A 21,787-nucleotide genomic window follows, 5' to 3' on the forward strand; every position below is an offset into this window, starting at 1 on the left:
AATTCTTCCCACCAACAGGAAACTCGGAGACTTCGCAGGGAGCGTTTCCAGGAGCCGCAGGAGCTCGGCAGCAGCAGACGGGAGCGGGCGCCCTCGTGGCAGAGACGTGGGTCGGGCTCAGCCGAGAAGCGCGGCCCGCGGCTGGGGCGCAGGTTCTGTAACTGGACGCGAAAAGAGCGGCGGCCCGAGCCTTCCGGACCCCATTAGAGGGTGGACCAGTCTGGTTACCCTGGTAACAAGCGTCGCGGCTTGTCAAGAAACCGAGGGAAGAGGTGGGTTCGCAGACCTCTGGAATGCTTGTCCATTAGTCACGTTTCCCCTTTAGTCTAACCCTAACATAGTGTTGAAAGAACCCAAACCCCCCCTTTCCTCATTCTGTGGATGCTCTGGGCACCTTCCAGTAGGGGGTCGGTGCGAGGGAAGTTTCTCAGCGTTACTATTCTCGTGTTATGTTGACCAAGGGTTCCAACCTTTCTGCGTTAGCTTGATCCTCACAATAACCCTATGAGATAGATATTGTCTTCACTTTGAGGAGAGTAAACTGAGGCACATATATAAATTAATTATCAAGGTCACAAAGCCAGCACTGATAGAGCTAAGATTGGAATCTAGGCATTCTGGCCCCTGAGCTCATGCTTTAAAAAAAAAAGTTTTTATTGATTTCAGAGAGAGAAGGCAGAGGGGGAGAGAGAAATATCTACTGGCTGCCTCCTGCATGTGCCCTGACTGGGAATTGAACCTGTGACCTTTTGGTGCATGGGACAATGCTCAACCAACCGTGAGCCACACCAGCCAGGGAAGGTCCATGGTTCCAACTACTAAGCTATGCTGATGTTAGGGAAGTCTCATGTGAAGTCTCATCACATACACACACCCCTCTGGCAATTTCCAGACTGGATAGGGTAGTCAGCCAAAACCCAGGTGCTGAAAAAAGGAAACCATGGGGAAATCCAGACTAAAGTGGGTACTCTGTCCCCTCAGGGCTTGTGAGGGTCTAGGCAGAGGTAAGGCCTTATTATATGAGAGGACAACTTGAGAATTTAGAAAGTGGTACTAGATAATTCGAGAATAAGGAAAAGATAAAGTGGAGCTGATCCACAATGTTTTAGACATGGGTGTTAAGGATAACTTCTAATTGCACCAAAACAATTCCTGACCTGTTCCTCCTCCCCTGAAAGAAGAAATGAATCAATAGTTACACAGGGTGTTTTTTCCTTAAGTCATGTCTTTCCACAGACTTAAGAGGCCTATTCACCTCAATCATGGAATCATCCTCAAAGGGTCTGCTTACCCAAGTTACTCAGTTCTGGAACCTACTGGATGATCTGGCTGAAAGTAATCCTGAGGGCTATGAGAAGTTCATTCAACAGCAGCTGAAAGAGGGCAAACAGCTCTGTGCTGCCCCACAACCACAACTCTGTCTACAAACAAGAATCCTGGTATGTAGAGTTGGTACCCAGGGATGAGGAGGTCCTGAATGAAATGATCCTGCAATAACCAGAGAATAGCTTACCCTTAGCCATTGTAACGTTAACACAAGAAAACTTGAAGGAAACTGCCACTCTAAATGAAAAATAAAATATAGTGTGGAAGACTGCACTGAAGGAGTAAAAGTGGGAAATTCATATTTGATGTATTTTGAAGATCTCAAAATGAGCCATTTTTCCTGCTAGAATGAAAGTAAAAAGCAATGTAATGATTTAACAGAGAATTATAGAGTTGGAGATTTTTCAAATAAAGAGAGTTTATTTTGTTGGTGAGGTAAGGAAGTGGTGAACAAATTCACCTGGAATAGCTAGCTGCTTTGATCAGTTCCCCTTCCTCCTCCCAGTTACTCTGAGAGTAGCAACTGGATTCTTGATGAAGGGCTGTTGGGAAATCAGGTAACAGTATACTTTTCAAACACAGTTTCAATACATGTAATAACTTACTTGGACCCTAAAATTCTCACTCTTCAAATTCTGTGATGTGTTTCTTTTGGACTATTATTTAATTAAAAAAAAAAAAACTAGCCCGGCCAGTGTGGCTCAGTGGATTGAGCATCCTCCCATGGACTGAGATCCTGGTTCACTTCCAGGTCAGGGCACATGCCCAGGTTGCAGGCTCAATCCCCAGTAGGAGGCATGCAGCAGGCAGCTGATTGATGTTTCTCTCTCCCTTCCTCTCTCTAAAACATCAATAAATTTTTTTTAATTTAAAAATATAGGTTTTAAGCTATGTAAAATTATTTGATTTCTAGAAACCTAAAGAAAAAATACTTTTTATCAACTTATGTCAGTGGAAAAGGATTCCAGCTCCCCAATCATCCACTCATCCAGTACCTCTAAGTGTTGGCAGACCAGAAGATATGTCTGAAACATCAGGTATGTAGAATTATAGGAGAGCAAGCACATTAAAAAAATTTTATTGGGAATAGCATGAACCCAGATTTCACTTGGTAAAAAACATTACATGTAAAATATTTTATTTGGTTATAATGTAGCTAATGACTAATAAATGTACCTTTATGCAAATTGAATACTGTTTGTCTAATAATATAAGCTGTTTTTAACCCATATAAAATGCCAAAAAAATGCCTTCATTGAAATTTTGTGTATATAGCATCATTATCATTTCCTCTGAAAAATACAGAATTTATATTTTCTAGCTTTATCAGGTTTATGGCTTAATTTATTACCTGACAATATCGTTAGTGAAACAAGTTGTCTTCATTTCACAACTTCTGAATCTCAGGCACAGATGTTTGTTTTTTTTCCTCTTTCTCTTCTCTCTTTTTTTTTTTTAACACATGCAGACGTTTACACAGTGATCGATGTTGCCTACAATCCTGATGTTCTCCAGGCAGCAGAAAAAGACCATGTGAAAAAAGATCAATTAATACAGATAGCCATGAAATGCATTGAGGAACAACTCCAGATCACTCTCTCACAATTTTACCATATTACCACATTTAAAATAAAAGGAAACATTCAAAGAATGAAAAAAAATCTGATGGGAATCCAATCTGATCCCACAGATTTAAGAGAGAAAATAAGAAAGGGTAAGTTAATTAATGTAAATGGAAAATTAAACTGATTTAAAATTTTTGCAAACTAGAAATCTCAATTTTAACTTAAAATGGGAAAAGATCAAGATTAGATATTAGAAATATTAGTATGTCCTTCAAGATTTTTAAATCCTGCAAACTTTTAATTTTTTAAATCTTTTTGGTTTAAGATTCTTTTGAGATTCCCAAACTCATTTAGCTGCAGCTTTATCTGCCATCTTAGCTAATACTACATATTGCAGCTCATAGCCTGATAGTTTATGTTGTTGATTAATTTTGTTATTGTATTCCCTCCCCTTTTTTCATAAAGAACTAACCCTTGAACAGATAAAAAGCAGTACTGTGAGCAATCCAGATCATTTCCCTCAACTTTTACTGCCAAAAGACCAAGTTTCGAGTGAAAAAGGGTGCCTGATAGAAGAGATATCCAGTACAGAGATCCAGGTGGAGATGAAGAAACCAGCCTATGAATTAAAAATGGTGGCGGATCAGAATGAGAAACCCCTGAAAATTGAATTAAAAGTTGAATTACCTGGTATTAATTCAGTATCTCTCTGTGACCTTCATGTTTCTGAGGTAGGTTGAAAGGTAATACTGTAAACTTTTATCAGTCAACATTCGCTATATTATGCTATAGTAACCAACTCTACAAGCTCAGTGGTTTATAATCATTTACTCAGGTTACAAGTCAGCTAAGCCTGCTTTGCTCGACAAATCTTACACATTACAAAATATAGGTGAAGAAGCAATTCCCATCTGACATATTCCATTCTCCTGGCAGAAGGAAAATAGAAATGGCCAAACTATGCAGTGGATACTAAAACTTCCTGTTAGACAAGACGTATCTCTTTACTCACATTCTGTTCACCAAAGTAAGTTACTAGGCCAAGTCCTACATCAATAGGGCAGGGAAGAATATTCTTCTCAAGAGCAATCACAGGAAGTCACATGACAGGGGTATACATATAATCCTCTTACAGAAGATCAAATAATTGGCAAAAACACTACAGTCTACCACAGTCCATTCTCTTGCTCACAAATATTTGCATCTTTCCCCAAGAAAGACACCTCCAATTCCAGTATCAGACTCTAATGTACAGGATTTTTTCATCATAGTCTGCATTCTCTCCTCTTGAACCAGACCTATGAACTGCAAGCACAAGTTATCTAATCCCAGAGGCCCATCACCATATAGTGTGTAATGAAGGGAAGATCACTATTAACAGTCTCAATTTAGAAATGGTAAAAATATGAGGCACACGGCAGTTGCTGAAATCCTGGTAGACAGATATTTGGAGGATCCCCTTTCCTGATGTAGAGGATGTTCTCACTTAAGGCCATGACAGATTCCTTCTTTACCTATCCCCACCCCAGTTCCATTGTCTTCCGTTACCATCAGTTCCATTCTTTGGGACCCCCCCCACTCCACCCTTGCATGATTTACCTTAACCACATCTAAAGAGAGCATTTTGGAGACTATGCCATCTTTAGATGCTGAACAATTTACTCAGCCTGTTTTGTGCCCATGGAATGTTTGGGGTCCAAAGATTTTTTAAAATTAGTTTTAGTCTAGAATGGTAACATTTTATTTAATTCCAATCAGTGCTATACCCAACAATTCTTTTTAGACATGTCCAGTTTTTTCCAATGGCTTCTCTTTTTTCATTTCATAGCTGTCACTTGAGCCAAATGTAAGGATTTACTGAGGTCTACTTTAACCCAGGTAGAAATTTTAACAAGAGTATACATACAGACTTGTGATTTAGTCTTTGCCTCCAGGCTGTCTTAACCAGCCTTTGTTGATTAAAAATAATAATCATCTCGATTTTACCCTTTACTGGTTAAAAAAATTGCATCTTCGTCAAGTCTTAGACTTTCTGAGGTCTGTATTTTCCCTTTTAGCTCTGCTTGCAAACTGGTAAATTCGTCTCAGTTCTTTTTGTTGTACTTTGTTAAATGTAGCCCCATTAAACTAATGCATGTTACCAACATTTTATTTTCCCACTTCTTTACCTAAAGCCACAAATTAACTAGGTATATAATTTGTCTTCCAAATTATTGTTAATAGTTTTATTAAGGGCTGTATCACTATAAAACATGGATCACCACCTTTCCAGTCTCCAATGTTTCCTTGCTGTTTGCTAGTCCTCCCCAAAGTCAATTAAAATAATTTGGGACAACACCCATCTTTTGGTACTGCTACCAGTTAGCTTTTGATGTATTAAGCAGCAATAATAAATCTTAAAAGCTCAGGGATTTACGACAGCAGTTATTGCTCATTGCAAGTTACATGGCAATAAATTGGGATCCTCTTCTAATGGAAAAGGAGTAGATAACTGGGAACAGGAATCCAATAACACTAATTTTAACCAGAAATACTTTTCTATTTTTCTCTTGTAAAATCTCTCTTGGTTTATTCTTCTTAGGATGATTTATTAATTGAGGTCTCTGAGAAGTACAGATTACATCTGAATCTTCCAGAATCTGTGGATACTGAAACGACTACAGCAAAATTTATCAAAGAGAAAGCTACATTGATCGTCACAATGCCATTGGTGTAAGTCAAGAGCAGTATGTTTCCGGTTTTCAGTGCTAGTTATGTGAATTATAGGACCTTCATTTTAGGTGAAGAGATATTGGTGTATCTTAAACACTAGTTTCATATTTTCTAAGAGTTCCTTTTGATGGAATTAGACTTATTCAATTGTTCTTTTTAAAAAAACTCCTGCCCTGTCCAGTTTGGCTCAGTGGTAGACCATCAGCCCACAAACCAATGAGTCACAAGTTTGATTCCAGCCAAGGGCACATACCTCCATTTCAGTTCATCCCCGGCCCTGGCCGGGGTTGTGTGGGAGGCAACCAATAGATGTGTCCCTCTCACATCAATGTTTTCTCTCTCTTTCTCTCTCTCCCTCTCTCCCTCCCATTCTGTTGAAATAGAAAACAATATCCTCGGGTGAGGATTAAAAACAACCAAAAAACTCACTTTCTCCTCTCAAATAAATGTGGTATCAAGTAAAAACTACTAAAAATAGTATGACTATGATATACTTCTTTGGAAGATATATGTAATGGTCTCAAGTAACTTAAATACCATTTGGGAAATTTCTATTTGTTTCCAAGTAACATGTGAGAATTCTGGCTGAAAAAACTTTTGTCTCTAGTAAATTTTTGCATCAGAAATAAATCCCAGACTGTGCAAGAAGTTTTTTTTATTATCAAGAGGGGCCACAGCAGTAAGTTTCCTCCAGCAGTAAAGATACAAGGCCAGTGTAAGAATATGCAAACTTATGCTTCTGTGAACCTCTGTACTTCTATAAAAAAGCTCTGGCAGGAGTCCACGCTACCCAGGCAGGCCTTTTAACATCAGATACGGACTTTTCTGTGGATTGGACACAATGATGCAGTAACAGTGACTAGATGTTATTGCACATAAGATGCAAAATACATCCAACTCTATTTTAAGAAAAAGGAGTTGACTTTGGGACAAGTGTCTTTCTCCTAAGAAAATAACTTTTAAAAATACAGAGGTGAGCCCTGGCAGGTTTGGCTCAGTGGTTAGAGCGTCAGCCCGTGGACCAGAGAGTCCTGGGTTCGGTTTCCGCTAACAGCACGTACCCTGGTTGCAGTTTGTCCCTGGCCCTGGTTGGGGTCGTGTGGGTGGCAACCATTCGATATGTCTCTCTCACATTGATGTTTCTCTCTCTCTCTTCCTCTCTCCTTCCTGGTCTATCTGAAGATAATTGCAAAAATGTCCTCGGGTGAGGATAAAAAAAAAAAATACAGAGGTGATATATACTTTTCAACTTCTATTCATCTAAGTTGTCTGATACTTGTTTAACACAAAGGCATGAACTTTCCAATTTATATACCAAATGCAATGCTCACATCAAACTATAAACAGCTCTTAATATCTTTTCTAGATACAAAACAAATTCCTTCTGATTATTTCCTAGTTCAACACAAAGTCTTTAAAGTCCTTATTAATTTTGAAACTTTTTAACTTTAGAAACTGTTATATGTGTAATAGAAATAGTTGACATGTAACATAAATACATAATTTTCTTAAAAGCTGGCCTGAATTTGAATCCTTCTAGCAATAGGATAATTTATCATCTGAAAACGTTCTAGAATTGTATGATGTCCTAAAATTAACAAATCTATTATATTCTCATCCCTGAAAAAACTTGGAGTGCTTTCATCTTTTCTTCTGCAAAATCACTATCAAAACTTATTTCCTAGAAACTCCTGTAAATAACCACATAGAACTGGTTGAATCTCTACTCTTGTACTCTTGGCACATACTTATGTCAGCAGCTATGTATTAATAAATACTCATTAATAAAATGCATATCACGATCTAACACACTTAATGTTTAAATGTTAAATCAACAGCCTGGTGGCCTGGTCACGGTGGCTCAGTGGTTGAGCATCGACCCATGCACTAAGAGGTCACTGCTTTGATTCCTAGTCAGGGCACATGCCCAGGGTTGTGGGCCCGATCCTCAGTGGAGGGTATGCAGGAGGCGACCAATCAATGTTCTCTCTCGTTGATGTTTCTCTCTCTTCCTCTCTCTAAAATCAATTTAAAAATTTAAAAAAAAAAAAATTTTTTTTTTTAAAGCATAACTTTTCCCAGGAAAAGCACTGACTAATAATAAACTATGGAGTTTAAATTAGAATCTTATCAAGATCTTTTTTCCTTAAAGCTGGAAATTATTTGAGATGGACATTAATTGTCCTTGATTTAGAGACCAGCTTCTTCTATAAACTTGGTTTTAGATCAAGTATCAGTAATGATTATTTCCCATGTTTTCCAGGCCTTCTGCATTACTAGGTGATGAGTATTCCTTGCAACAGTTATCATGTCAACCCCTCTTGTAGACCATGCCCTGAGATACCATCACTACATTCACAAACCTCAGGATTCGAGTAAAATATCTAACAGCCAGACCACACTTTCATCTTGCTATGTGCCACATCCCAGCATGAAGTCTTCAGTAACTCCTTGATCTTCAAGTATTAGATTATATCCTTTTGAACTCAGTCCTGATTTAATCAATTCTATAAAATAAAAATGTATCTATATTAAGAGCTTATACATACATAGCTGTCCCTGCACTTAATCATTTAAAGTGAAAATTACCCACAGGTCAAAAATTAGGCCAGACACATTGAAAACATAACTTCACTTTTAAACAATCTAATTTGAACCAAACCACTATTTCTAACTTTTACTCTTTCAAGTTTGGTAAGGTAAATAGACTGAATCCAGATTTACATTACAGACCAAATTAATTTTTAATTCAGAACAATTTTTATTAGAAGGCAACTATTTATTTTTCTTTCAAAGGAACAAAAGAACCATAAACATTAGCAAAGAATGAATTATCTCTGAAGTTTCATGTGTTTGAACCAGATGTGGCTCATACTGATGATGGTCCCCCTGTGATAAGCTTGTTCCTTCTGCATAACCTTCACTTCAAGCTATAATTACCAATTACCGTATTGATGTTTTCATAATAGTACAAGGGAAACATCTGTGGAATATATGGAGTGTCACGTGTGCACCATGCAATAATGAACATTTAGAAATAGATTCAACAATGAAAGACCTAAATTTCAGGGGATAGCTCCACATATTACATACTAGTCAGATTAATTTTAAATAATCAAATAATTTCAAATATTTATTAAAGCACACTAATTCAATAGAAAGTCTAGAATTGTGATTGGATCTTATCTGCCCCATTCCCCTAGCCTGGCAGAAGAAAAGCAAATGGAGAAAAAATATTTAGGTTGACAAGGTAGTACGCAACCTAAATAATTTTTTTCTCTCCAATAGGATTTTAGGGCTATTTTATTTTACATGAGTCAACACGGGTGGGTAAACAAAGGACAATTTTTTTTATGCACATGTAACAGTTTTTACTTTATCCAAATAGAAATGACAGTTTTGTTTTGGTCATCACCTTTTAACATTCTAACCTGTACGCCAGTATATCTCTCCCCACGTCTGTTCAGAAAGAACTTGTTGATATAAATATGGACTTTGGCACATCTTGTTAGAAACCATATTTTACATATGTACACTTACTCAACTGTTACTCTGTATAGTTTTCCAAAGTTATTTGAGTAGTAAATTCTGGTAATTAAGTTCATCGTAAATAACCACTAGTTGATATTGGAGAAATAATTCTTTCACAACTTCTCTGGTAAATTCTATAAGTATAGTCATTTATTTGGAGGTAATTGTAGAATTCTGCTCAGAATTATACATTTAAGTTGTTTAAATATCCACACAAATTCTCGTTTATGCCAAGTAGCTAGTTTATATTTCTAACTCATCTCACGAAGGGAAAACAATCATTTTGGGATTCATAGAAAATAAACAAAGTACAGTGGTTAAAGAAATCTAAGAAAATGTTGATTTTTAAATTTTCAATTGTTTTCCTTGAAGTTCCTCTACTCTTCCCATCCATGCTAAAACCAAGATCATATAACAGAAAAATTTTAATTAGGGTTAAATCCAAAAATCAAGCTTTGATTCAAACCTTTTCTCCAAGAGAACAAATTTTCCTGACTCTCTTTTCCTCAAATATAAGGGAAACATTTGAGGCTATTAAATTTCAAAATCTCAAGGTTTTATCCAGATTATTTTTATACACCTTACTCAATAGGGAATCAATTCTACCTTTACATTTCTGAGTGGAAGTACTTATCACCAAAGGGCTATGCCACATGTCCCTTGACTAGGAGTACACAGCTAAAATCTGACATTTACTAAATGTGCACAATATTTGGGTATAACTGGTATTTAAAAAATTCAGCAATGACCATTACAAATAACTTAACCAGACAGACTAAAAAAATAACTGGTTAGCTTTAAAATAAAGAGAAACGCCTGTTTAATAACATATTTATATCTTGGTAAGAATGAACCAGTGTCATCTAGGAGAGTCTAGAAATTCTTGGGTTCATTATAACAACATGGTGATAGGCTTTTCAATGTACTTTCTAAACTCAGCAAGCCACTGGGCTCCAACCGCTCCATCCACAACCCGATGGTCACAACTGAGAGTAACAGACATCATGCTAGCCACATCAAACCTAGAAGAAGATAAAAACATTATTAGGTATTCTAAAAGCAATCACTAGATTGTAGCCAGCCCAAATGCCAAGTCCCACCGTATAATCCCAACCAGGTAACATTATTTTCTACCTATTCTTCATGTCCAGCCCAAATTTGGTCTGAAGAAACAGACCAGACAGAAGCACGGATCAGCAAACTAAAAGCCCACAGGCCAAACCCCACCCAGTGAAGGTTTCCTGGAATTGTTTACACAGTGCCCCTGGCTGCTGGCACACTACAGTGGCAGTGTTTGCAACTGAGACCATATGACCCACAAAGCCTAATATATTTACTATCTGCCTTTTTAAGGAAAAAGCATGGTGACCCCTTACTTAAGAGTAAATAAGGCTTCCCATCTCAAAGGTTAACTGCATTTAGTATAAGTGTTGCTGCCCTCCGAAACTTCATTCTATATTTAAGTCTAACTCTACTTAAAGTCCCAACATGCCATGCTAGTAATTCTGACACAGAGACTCAAAAACAGATATAATGTAATGACAATGAACTTACAGCTCCCTCTCCATTTTGGCACTTACCCTTTTTCATTATCTGCTGGAACCAGTCTATCTTCTGAAGCACCAATGGCCAAAATACATGCTTGAGGTGGGTTAATAATAGCACAGAAATTCTTAATGCCAAACATTCCTAAATTGGAGATCGTAAAAGTGCCACCCTAGAGGGGAATAAAATTAAAATTAGATCATGTTAATTGCTTGTCAACATAAATCAGAGAAAAATGACATTTTGTGAAAAGACTAAGAAGTCGCTAGTTTGATTCTCGGTCAGGACACATGCCCAGGTTGTGGGCCTGGACACCAGTGGGGGGCATGCAAGAGGCAGCCAATCAATGTTCTCTCTCACTGTTGTTCCTATCTCTCTCTCCCTCTTCCTTCCTCTCTCTCTAAAATCAGTAAAGGAAAAAAAAAAAAAGAGATAATCTTTTAAGAAGAGCCTCTGAACTACCATGAAAACAAGAAAAATAAGCCCTGGCTGGTTTGGCTGAGCAGTTAGAGCATTGGCCTGGGGATCAGAGTCCTGGGTTCAGTTCCCGTTAAGGGCATGTACCACGGTTGCAGACTGTCCCTGGCCCTGGTTGGGGTCATGTGGGTGTCAGCCACTCAATGTGTCTCTCACATCGATGTTGCTCTCTTTCTCTTCCTCCCTCTCTCTCTCTTCCTCCCTCTCTCCCTCCCGCTCTATCTGAAGATAAAATGAAAAAAAAAAAAAAAGTCCTCCGGTGAGGATAAATAAATAAATAAAATGCAAGTATATGAAATGACAGACATATTAATTAGCTTGATTGTGGTGATGACTTCATAATGTATGTATATATCAAAACATTAAGTTGTATACCTTAAATACATACAGTTCCACTTTGCTAATTATAACATCATTAAAGTTGAAGGAAAAAAAAGAAAGGCCTGAATACAATACTCTTTTTAAAATACACAATCATTACAATACCAATAAAAGTCAGTTGTGTGGTTTTTGTACACTAGTTGGAAAACATATTATTTTCAGCCTTTCATAGGTTACTCAATTTTTCTTTATTTTTAGGGCTTTGTGTCAGTGAAAATGCAGAATAAAAAGGTGGAAAAATGCAATGAAAGCATAATGACGACCTTAAAAATAACATGATTCTTAACTTTCAGAAGGTAAATAAATAATACTTTACCTGGAACTCATGTGGCTGTAGTTTACCCTCTCTTGCTTTGGTTGCTAAAGAAACAACATCATTAGCAATGGTTTCCAGTCCCTTTATATGTGCATTAAATACAATAGGTGTGATGAGTCCTGCAGGAGTACTGACTGCAACACTGATATCAACAACATGATTTCTATTTAAAAAGAAAAAAGAAAATCTTGATAACCTTCAACATTGTTTACTAAGAGCTTATATGTTAGGTAAGCAAGAATATTGACATTTACTTCAGTTTGTGCTGCTGTTCAGCCAGAGAGGTATGTTTTCTGGATTTTACATTCCACTGTACCCTCCCCAACCCTGACTTACACTTTTAAAAAATGAATGATAGCCCGGCCAGTGTGGCTCAGTGGTTGAGCATCAACCCATGCACCAAGAGGTCACTGGTTTGATTCCCTGTCAGGGCACGTGCCCAGGTTGCGGGCCAAATCCCCAGTGGGGGCATGTAGGAGGCAGCCAATAAATGTTCTCTCTCATCAGTGTCTCTCTCTCTCCCTCCCTCTCTTTTCCTCTCTCTCTAAACATCAATAAAGAAAAAAAAAAGAAAGATAAATGTGTCAGTAGGCTGGTTTCACATGTACTCTCTAACTGCCATCTGCATCATCTAACACATGGGTGTAGGTGGAGAAAAAGGCTCAGCATTCAATGGGAATCAAACAAAAAGAACTTTGATTTTGAGACAAAGTGAATTGGCTGGCGTTGAGTCTGTAAGAAGAGCTTGAAAAGAAGAATGAAGAGAAAGGACTGCATTGTCAGAGAAACAGGAATGTTCAGGATTTAGGGTGGCGGCCCCCCAGAACATAAGATTCCTAATCTTTTCTACATTATGGACATCTTTGCATGTGGGTCTCAGCTCAAAATATGTTACATATATACAGAAAATAAAATAAATCACCAACCTCCCCTGCAAAAAAACCTAAAATGATATTGAAATTTAGTTGTCTAATGATTCAAAAAACAGAATGTGATATATTTCCTATTGTATTAATTTATTAACAAGATCTTCAGTAGGTCTAATAATGGCTATAATTTTATTTTTTTAATATATTTTTATTGATATTTCAGATAGGAAGGGAGGAGAGAGAGAGAGAGAGAAACATCAATGATAGCTAAACATAATAGGCTGCCTCCTGTATGCCCCACACTGGGGATCAAGCCCGCAACACAGGCATGTGTGTGGCCTGACCGGAATCAAACCAAGATCTCTCAGTCCATGGAACGACACTCAATCCACTGAGCCACACCAGCCAAGCTGTTTTCTACATTTTTAACAGGAGGAAACACTAAATTTCAGTTATAGGTTAGTGGAAAGTAATTATTCTTTCCCCCATCCAAGTTCCCTAACTCCTGAATTGTATCTACAGTATCCTTAGGCATGCATCTGCATAAGGGCCCCTGAAAAAGTGTTCTGCAATCGAGAAAAGTTAAAATTTGCATGAGAGAAAACTCCAGCTCTTTCTAGGCACAAAGTTTAGAAGATTATGGGTACCAAATCCCTCAAAGTACTCAAGCTGGCCAGAGGCAGCAGATTTTTGCCATTTGCAAACAAAGGGACCTGCTCTAATAATACTGTTTATGATCCAGAACTAGCAGCTACCACATCTGGGCTTTAGCTAAGATATCACACAGAAAATACTGCTTTCTTAATTAAGTTATCCTGTTATTACTATATTATTTGTTTATAACCTTCGTAAGACAGTAGGGATGGTGTTTCCTATCTTACCACTGAATCCAGCTAACAGTGAGTATTCAATAAATATGTATTAAGTAGCTGTATGAACAAATGAATGAATGGCATTTGCTAAGAATTAATGAACAATACCGAGAAATTACCCTGCAACCTCAATCCTTTGATCTAAGTAGTGTTCCCTTCAGATATGCTTTAAAGGTTAAATATAAATTTACCCTATGACCCAATAATACAACTCTAAGGAATGAAAACACATCAACACAAACTGTACAGATACTCATAACAGCCCTCTCAAACATATGGCTGTGTCTTAATACCAGAATCTACTCATGTAACCTATTTAGTAAAAATGTCTTTGCTGCCCTGGCCGGTTTAGCTCAGTGGTTAGAGCGTCGACCTGCGGACCAGAGAGACCCGGGTTCGGTTCCCACTAAGGGCATGTACCTCGGTTGCAGTATGTCCCCGGCCCTGGTTGGGTCGTCGTGCAGGAGGCAGCCATTCGATGTGTCCCTTTCATGTCAATGTTTCGCCCTCTCTCTCTCTCTTCCCCTCTCTCCTTACCCCTCTATCTGAATAAAAAGTGGAAAAATGTCCTCCGGTAAGGATAAAAAAATAAATAAAAATGTCTTTGCTGGTGTAATTACAATCTTGAGATCATATCATCTTGAATTATCTGGGCGAGCCCTAAATCCAATGAGAAGTATTCTTGTAAGAGACAGAAGAGAAGACCATGTGAAGATGGAGCCAGAGGTCGGAGTTATGCAGTTACAAGCTATGGAATGCCTACAGCCACCAGTACTGGAGAAAGCATGAACAGATTCTCCCCTAGAGCCTGTGGAGGGAGCAGAGCCCTGCCAACTCTTGGGTTTCATACTTCTGGTCTTCAGAATTCAGAAAATAAATTTTTGTTTTAAGCCACCAATTTTGTGTATCTTGTAATGGCAGCCCCAGGAAATTAGTATAGTGTATAAGGAGTAATAAGACCCTCGGATGTTCTCTAAGAGGGGTGTGACCAAGGAAAAAGTTAGAATCAGTAGATTACCTGATATATTTAAGAAGACTGAAAAAGTTATTTAAAACTATGAAGGTAAATACCAGAAAAAATATTATTTTAAAGTTGTATTTGCCTCTTGGGAGTGGACTTAGGATTAAAGGCTGAGTAGGTCACTGTAAGCCATGTAGCAATATTTTAACATATCTACTATTATTTTAATAAAAATTAAATTAATAATAATATTAAAAAGCCTATATATATATATTTTTTAAAACCTAGGCTCAGAAGTCAGAATCCTGGTTCTGATCACAGTTCTGCTAATAACACACTAACTTGGGGAGTTAACTCGCTGAGCTTCAATTTCTTTGTTAGGAAAATGGAAGTGAAAAGCTAACTCATACGGTGGTCACAGTATTAAATGAGACAACAATGAGCACCACGCTAGTTGCATGCCACCATAATATTAATAAATACTGTTTTCTGTTTTTTTTTTCAAATTTGCCCCCCCACAAAGTTCAGCAGAACTAGAGAACAAAAAGCATATCAACCTTGCTTTGTAAGAATCATTATCAATGGTACAAGTCTATACACTTTTCTCCCTCTCCTGAACTCATACAAAAAATCTGTAATCTTGACTAAGTAAATGTAGCACTGTCTCCTAAATAGTTCAATATTGTTTTCACAATGTTTTGTCTATGGCAGTCATCTCCCCCTCTGTATTTCATTTCTCCTTACCCTATACTCCTAGTTATACATTAGATAACACAAGAAAACTGCTGAGAGATACATACCTTCCCCAGCAGTGGTATACTTACTGTCTTATAACTGTGTCCAGCCAAGAAGAATTTGCTTCAGGAACTTTTAAACATGCCAAAGCTGAAGCTTTTATGAGGAAGTCATTGACAGAAATTTTGCTTTTCCCTTCTAACATCTGCAAAGACAAGAAACCATTGTAGTTTCTTAAATTCTCTTCCTAAATACTGAAACTATATAATCTTGAGAAAGAGGATGGGAGAGGGGGGCGATATACAAATGTCCTGAAATGGAAAGGATGAATGAAATGAAACAAAAAGTTGGTTCTTTCATCTTTTTTTTTTAATGTAGACGTTTACAGCTATAAGTTTCCTGCTAAGCACTGCTTCAGCTGCATCCCGTAAGTTATGGTATCTTGTGTCTTCATTTTCATTTATCTCAAAACCAAAAGATGGTTTTTTGAAAAGATCAACAAAAGAACAAATGTTTACATAGCATGACAAAGAAAAAGATTCAAATTCCTAAAACCTGAAACAAAGTAAGCGACATTACTACCTAACGTACAGAAATACTATGAACAACGATATGCCATCATTAGATGATCTAGATGAAATGGACAAATTCCTAGAAAGACATAAACTACCAAAACAAAATAATAAAAAAAACAACAACAACAGAACTTCTGATTAGATCTATAATTATAAAGAAAGTATAATTTAAAAACTACCCACACAAAAAAGCCTAGACCTATATGACTTTGCTGGTGAATTATATACCAAACATTCAAAGAAGAATTAGTATCAACTCTTTACAAACTTTTGCAAACAATGTAGAAGAGAAGGAAGCAGTTCCCCACTCATTCCATGAGGCCAGTATTAGCTGATAGCAAAACCAAACCAAGATATCACAATAAAAAAGAGAAAAAAAACAAAAACAATAAAACCTATGGATCAATGTCTCTTCTAAATATAGATACAAAAAACCTCAAAAAAAACTTCTAGCAAACCAAATCCAGCAATATATAAAAAGGATTATTCACCATTACAAAATTGGGTTTGTCCCAGGAATGCAAGGTTGCTTTAACATGTAAAAGCAATTAATGTAATAATGTCAGAGTAGGATATAGAACAAAAACCACATGACCACTCAAGAGACACAGAAAAAATTCAACACCCTTTTGTGATAAAAATCATTCAGCAAATTAGAAATAAAAGGTAACTTCCTGATGATAAAACAAATCTACAAAAACTCCACAATTGTTATCGTACTGCAGTGGTGAAACACTTACTTTCCCCTAAGATCAAGAATAAGACAAGATGGCCTAGCTGGTGTGGCTCAGTGGCTGAGCATCAACCCATGCACCAAGAGGTCGCTGGTTCGATTCCCAGTCAGGGCACATGCCCAGGTTATGGGCCTGATCCCCAGTGGGGGAGCATGCAGGAGGTAGCCAGTCAATGTTCTCTCTAATCCATGTTTCTACCTCTCTCTCACTCTCCTTTCCTCTCTCTCTAAAACCAGTTAAAAAAAAATACATTGCACATAGATTTTTCAAGCCTAATTTCAAAATAAATATATTATAGCTTCTGCACAGCAAAAGAAACAACCATCAAAATGGAAAAGGATCCCACTACACAGGAGACCATAATCGCCAACGATGCATCAGATAAGGGTTTAATTTCCAAAATATATAGAGTGCTCACACAACTCAACAAAAAGAAGACAAAGAACCCAATTAAAAAATGGGTAGAGGGGCCTGGCCGGTTTGGCTCAGCAGTTAGAGCGTTAGCCTGCAGTCCGGAGGGACCCAGGTTCGGTTCCCGCTAAGGGCACATACCTTGGTTGCAGTTTGTCCCTGGCCCTGGATGGGTCGTGCGGGTGGCAACACATAGATGTTTCTTTCTCTTTCTCTCTCTCCCTCCCTCCCTCCCTTTCTCCCTCCCTCCCTCCCATTCTATCTGAACAAAAAATGGAAAAATGTCCTCGGGTGTGAATCAAAAAAAAAAAAAAAAAAAATGGGTGGAGGGTGACTTCCGGTCAAGATGGTAAACGCGGTATCCATCCTCCCACAACCACATCACAGATACAAATAAACTAAAGAACAACCATCATTCAAAACCGCCTGAAATTAAACTGAATGGAAATCCTACAACTATGGAATTAAAGAAGAAACCACATCGAGACTGATAGGAGGGGCGAAGGCGGAAGGGCTGGTCCCACACCCACGGATGGCAGATAAAAATCAGGAGGACACCTCGGCTGGGAAGGTCCTTCCTGAGGACTGAGGGGTCCCCGTCCCAATCCAGGCGCCCAGCTCAGGTTTCCAGTGCCAGGAAGAGAACCCCCATCACTTCTGCCTGGAAAACCAGCGGGAACTGAGGCTCAGGGAGGCTGAGGTGGCTGGAGCCCCAGGCAGCTCCTCTTAAAGGGCCCGCGCCCGGACTTATTGGACTCACTCCCTCTCAGCTTGGAGGGGAGGCAGCTAGAGGGGCGCCAGAGACATATAGGGAAGAACTGAGCTGTTTGGCACTGGAGTGAGGGGGCTAGAGAGGAACCTTTCTCCAGGACAAACATGCTGTCAGAGGCCTTTGTTCCTTTGGTGAGCCGTTCCCTGGGGCAGCAGACGGCCGCCATATCTGGGACTCCAGCAACCTGGCTCACACTGGTCGCCCTGCCCTGGTGACTCCCTGAGGCCCCGCCCCACCCCACCCAACTTTCAGGCCCACCCCACCCAACTTTCAGGCCCACCCAAGCTGTTGCCAGTTGCTTAACCATAGGATTGGTCTGCCTTGGATCCTGTCTCCAGGTTTTCCTAAATTCTTTCAAACAAGCAGCATCTGGTCTCAGCTAGCCCCATACCTCCCGTTAAGTAAAATATAGAAACAAACACAGGGAGGCAGCCAAAATGAGGAGACAAAGAAACAGGTTCCAAATGAAAGAACAGAACAAAATTTCCAGGAAAAGAACTAAGAGAAATGGAGATAAGCAACCTAACAGATGCTGAGTTCAAAATACTGCTTATAAGGATACTCAATGAACTCAGTGAGAACCTCAGTGAACTTAGTGAGGGCCTCAAGAGCATAAAATTGGACCAGTCAGAAATGAAGGAGGCACTAAACTGAAATAGAGAATAATTTAAACAGATGCAATAGTAGAGTAGGTAAAGCCAAGAAGGAAACCATCGATCTGGAATAGAAGAAAGCAAAAAACAACCAATCAGAACAGCAAAAAGAAAAAAGAATCCAAAAAAATGAGGAGAGTGTAGAAACCTCTGGGACAACTTCAAGCATGCCAACATTCGCATCATGGGGGTGCCAGAAGGAGAAGAGAGAGAACAAGAAATCGAAAACCTATTTGAAACGATAATGGCAGAAAACTTCCCTAACTTGGTGAAGAAAACAGACATACAAGTCCAGGAAGCACAGAGAGTCCCAAAGAAGATGAATCCCAAAGGCCCACACCAAGACACATCATCATCAAAATGCAAAAGGTTTAAGACAAAGAGAGAATCTTAAAAGCAACAAGAGAAAAACAGTTAGTTACCTACAAGGCAGTGCCCATAAGACTGTCAGCTGATTTCTCAAAAGAAACTTTGCAGGCCAGAAGGGAGTGGCAAGAAATATTCAGAGTGATGAAAAGCAACAACCTACAACCAAGATTACTCTATCCTTCAAAGCTGTCATTTAGAATCCATGGCCATATAAAGTTTCCCAGACAAGGAAAAGCTAAAGTTCATCACCACCAAGCCATTATTATATGAAATGTTGAAGGATCTTCTTGAAGAAAAAGATAAAATATATGAAAAACAAAATGGCAATGAATACATATCTATCGACAATTCAATCTACAAACAAAATGAACAGGCAGAACAGAAACATTCTCATAGATATAGAGAACATTTTGTTGGTTGCCAGATGGAAGGGAGGTTGGGGGAATGGGTGAGAAAGGTGAAGGGATTAAGAAGCACAAATTAGTTGCTAGACTGAAAAACCTCAAAGGGAAGGGGGGGTGGGGGGGGTGGAAAGAAATAAACCAAAGAACTTATATGCATAACCAATAGACACAGACAACAGTGTGGGGAAAGGCAGGAGGGGGACAGGAGTGGGGAGGAGGGCATCAATTGGGGAAAAAATGAGGAACATCTGTAATACATTCAACAATAAAGATAAAAAAAAAAATGGGCAGACCTAAATAGACATCTCTCCAAAAAGGACATACAAATGGCAAGAGACATATGAAGAAATGCTCAACATCACTAATCATCAGAGAGATGCAAATTAAAACACTGAGGTATCACTTCACACTTGTCAGAATGGCCGCCATCAATAAATCAGCAAACAAGTGTTGGCGAGGGTGTGGAGAAAAGGGGACTCTAGTACACTGCTGGTGGGAATGCAGACTGGTGCGGCCACTGTGGAAAACACTATGGTGTTACCTCAAAAAGTTAAAAATTGAACTGCCATTTGACCCAGTGATCCCACTTCTAGAAATATACCCTAAGAAACCTGAAACACCAATCAGAAAGAATATATGTACCCCTATGTTCAGAGCAGCACTATTTACAATCGCTAAGATCTGGAAACAACCCAAGTGCCCATCAGTAGATGATTAGATAAAAAAGCTGTGGCACATGTACACAATGGAATACTATGCAGGCCCTGGCCGGTTTGGCTCAGCAGTTAGTGTGTCGGCCTGCGGTCCAGAAAGACCCGGGTTCAGTTCCCGCTAAGGGCATGTACCTCGGTTGCAGTTTGTCCCCGGCCCTGGTTGGTCGAGCGGGTGGCAGTCACTCGATGTGTCCCTTTCACGTCGATGTTTCTCTCTCTCTCTCTCTTCCTCTCTCTCCCTCCCACTCTATCTGAACAAAAAAATGGAAAAATGTCCTTGGGTGAGGATAAAAAAAAAAAAAAAGAGGAATACTATGCAGCTGTAAGAAAGAAAGATCTCTTGTTCTTTGAGATGGCATGGAAGGACCTGGAGAGTATTATGCTAAGCGAAACAAGCCAAGCAGAGAAAGACAAATATCACATGATCTCACTTATTTGTGGAATATAATGAACTAAACAAACTGATGAACAAAATTGACCCAGAAGCATAGAGGTGGGGTACAGACTGACAAGCCTCAGAGGAGGGGTAATTGGGGGTGGGACGATAAACCAAAGAATTTATATGCATGTATGCATGACCAATGGACATAGACAACAAAGCTGGGGATAGGGTGGGGGGCATGGGGAGGTGGGTGTCATTGGGGAAAAAGAAGAAACACCTGTAACAAAAAAAAATTAATAAAAACATTTAAAAATTAAATTAAATATACTATAACTTTAACATTTAGACAAAGTCTGCCATTAATATAACCCCTAAGCCCAGATACAAAGTTGTGCTGATGCCTCACTGCTTGATTCATCCATCCATGCACCTAATATCTTGAGTCTACTCTGTTGGGCACAGAACTCTAAAGCCCTAGATATAAAGCAAGGGAAAAAAAACATATAAAAACTCTACTCTCAGGGAGCTTATATTCTAAAGAGGATAATAATAAATAAGATAGATAATAAATAAGAGAAACATATACTATATTAGACAGTGTTAAGAGCTAAGGAGAAAAATAAAGCTGGGAAATATAACTAAAGGGAGAACTCAGCAACCTTATTCCTCTTCCCTTAACTTTAGAATAAGGCGACCAAAGAAAACCAGCAGTAATATTGCATCAAATCTTTCAGGAAATGCAGGAGGAAGCCAGCTGGATACCAGAGGAAGAACATCCCATAAGAGTCAACAGCATGTGCTAAGGGCCTAATGTAGGGTATAGGTAGCACAGAAGCGAGAGCAAGTGGGAAAGTTGTAAGATTGAAACTCAGGGGAGTTATAGATAGCCTGTAAGGCCCTGTCTGCCACTCTAAGAAGTTTGGCTCTTTTCAACTCCTTGAAAGTCTTTCATCTTCCTGTCTCCTACTCCAATCTTTTTTTTTCTTTTTTTTTTAACTTTATTTATACATATTTAATTAGAATAGGCATAAACCAAAAAGAAGAAAAAAAAATCAGGAATAAAGTGTCAATGCCATTTTGTTTACAGGGAGGAGTCAAAAAATAGAACAAATTTCCAGGACAACATCGTAAGACCATCCCAAAGTAGTTAGGTTATGTACTGTTTAGAGTAAAAGGTCAAAATTAGCTATTATCTCACTTAATCTATAAATGAAAAAAGGAAGTCAAAAGTTTATCCTACTAGGTTTAGGAACTTTAACATTAAATATATAGTAATTCATTTCTCAGAAAATGATACCAAGTAACTTTGGGAAGAAGTTTCCATTATACAATGACTAGAAAATCTCAAATGCAACTAAGCAGCTATGCTGTAGCTCAGTATGTAGCATTAACTTGTTCAGGGCTAGAGTACATTTCAGTTTAGTATAGAACTGCATTTTAGGTGTTAGAAAGACAGCAATCATTATATTTTGGCTTTTATTCTA

At 38.5% G+C, this 21,787-nt stretch overlaps 2 protein-coding genes across 4 annotated transcripts in view; one reads left to right on the forward strand and one right to left on the reverse strand.

The window, feature by feature from the left end:
- The first annotated feature begins 174 nt into the window (after positions 1-174).
- Positions 175-5,669, forward strand: PIH1D2 (PIH1 domain containing 2). 2 transcript variants are annotated; one of them, XM_036257853.1, is made up of 6 exons: positions 175-272; positions 1,237-1,439; positions 2,240-2,363; positions 2,795-3,040; positions 3,357-3,622; positions 5,473-5,669. In XM_036257853.1, exons 2-6 carry the CDS (start codon positions 1,263-1,265, stop codon positions 5,605-5,607), a joined length of 948 nt encoding a protein of 315 aa, XP_036113746.1. In that variant the 5' UTR covers positions 175-272; positions 1,237-1,262; the 3' UTR covers positions 5,608-5,669. The 2 variants fall into 2 exon arrangements, with proteins under 2 accessions (XP_036113746.1, XP_036113747.1); XM_036257854.1 differs by having other exon boundaries at positions 243-272; positions 1,221-1,439.
- Positions 5,670-7,829: 2,160 nt separating this feature from the next.
- Positions 7,830-21,787, reverse strand: part of DLAT (dihydrolipoamide S-acetyltransferase) — a 36,857-nt gene continuing 22,899 nt past the window's right edge. Inside the window, exons 11-15 of one of the 2 annotated variants that reach the window (XM_036257852.1) lie at positions 15,380-15,495; positions 11,854-12,016; positions 10,715-10,851; positions 10,061-10,156; positions 7,830-8,110 (exon numbers count right to left, since the gene is read on the reverse strand). In XM_036257852.1, coding sequence (XP_036113745.1) covers positions 8,101-8,110; positions 10,061-10,156; positions 10,715-10,851; positions 11,854-12,016; positions 15,380-15,495 — 522 coding nt within the window. In that variant the 3' untranslated portion in view covers positions 7,830-8,100. Of the gene's footprint in view, positions 8,111-9,262; positions 10,157-10,714; positions 10,852-11,853; positions 12,017-15,379; positions 15,496-21,787 lie in introns of those variants that run through there. The other variant, XM_036257851.1, reaches the window with a different exon arrangement.

The sequence above is a fragment of the Molossus molossus genome, unplaced genomic scaffold (assembly GCF_014108415.1).
Source record: "Molossus molossus isolate mMolMol1 unplaced genomic scaffold, mMolMol1.p scaffold_m16_p_13, whole genome shotgun sequence".
NCBI lineage: Eukaryota > Metazoa > Chordata > Mammalia > Chiroptera > Molossidae > Molossus > Molossus molossus.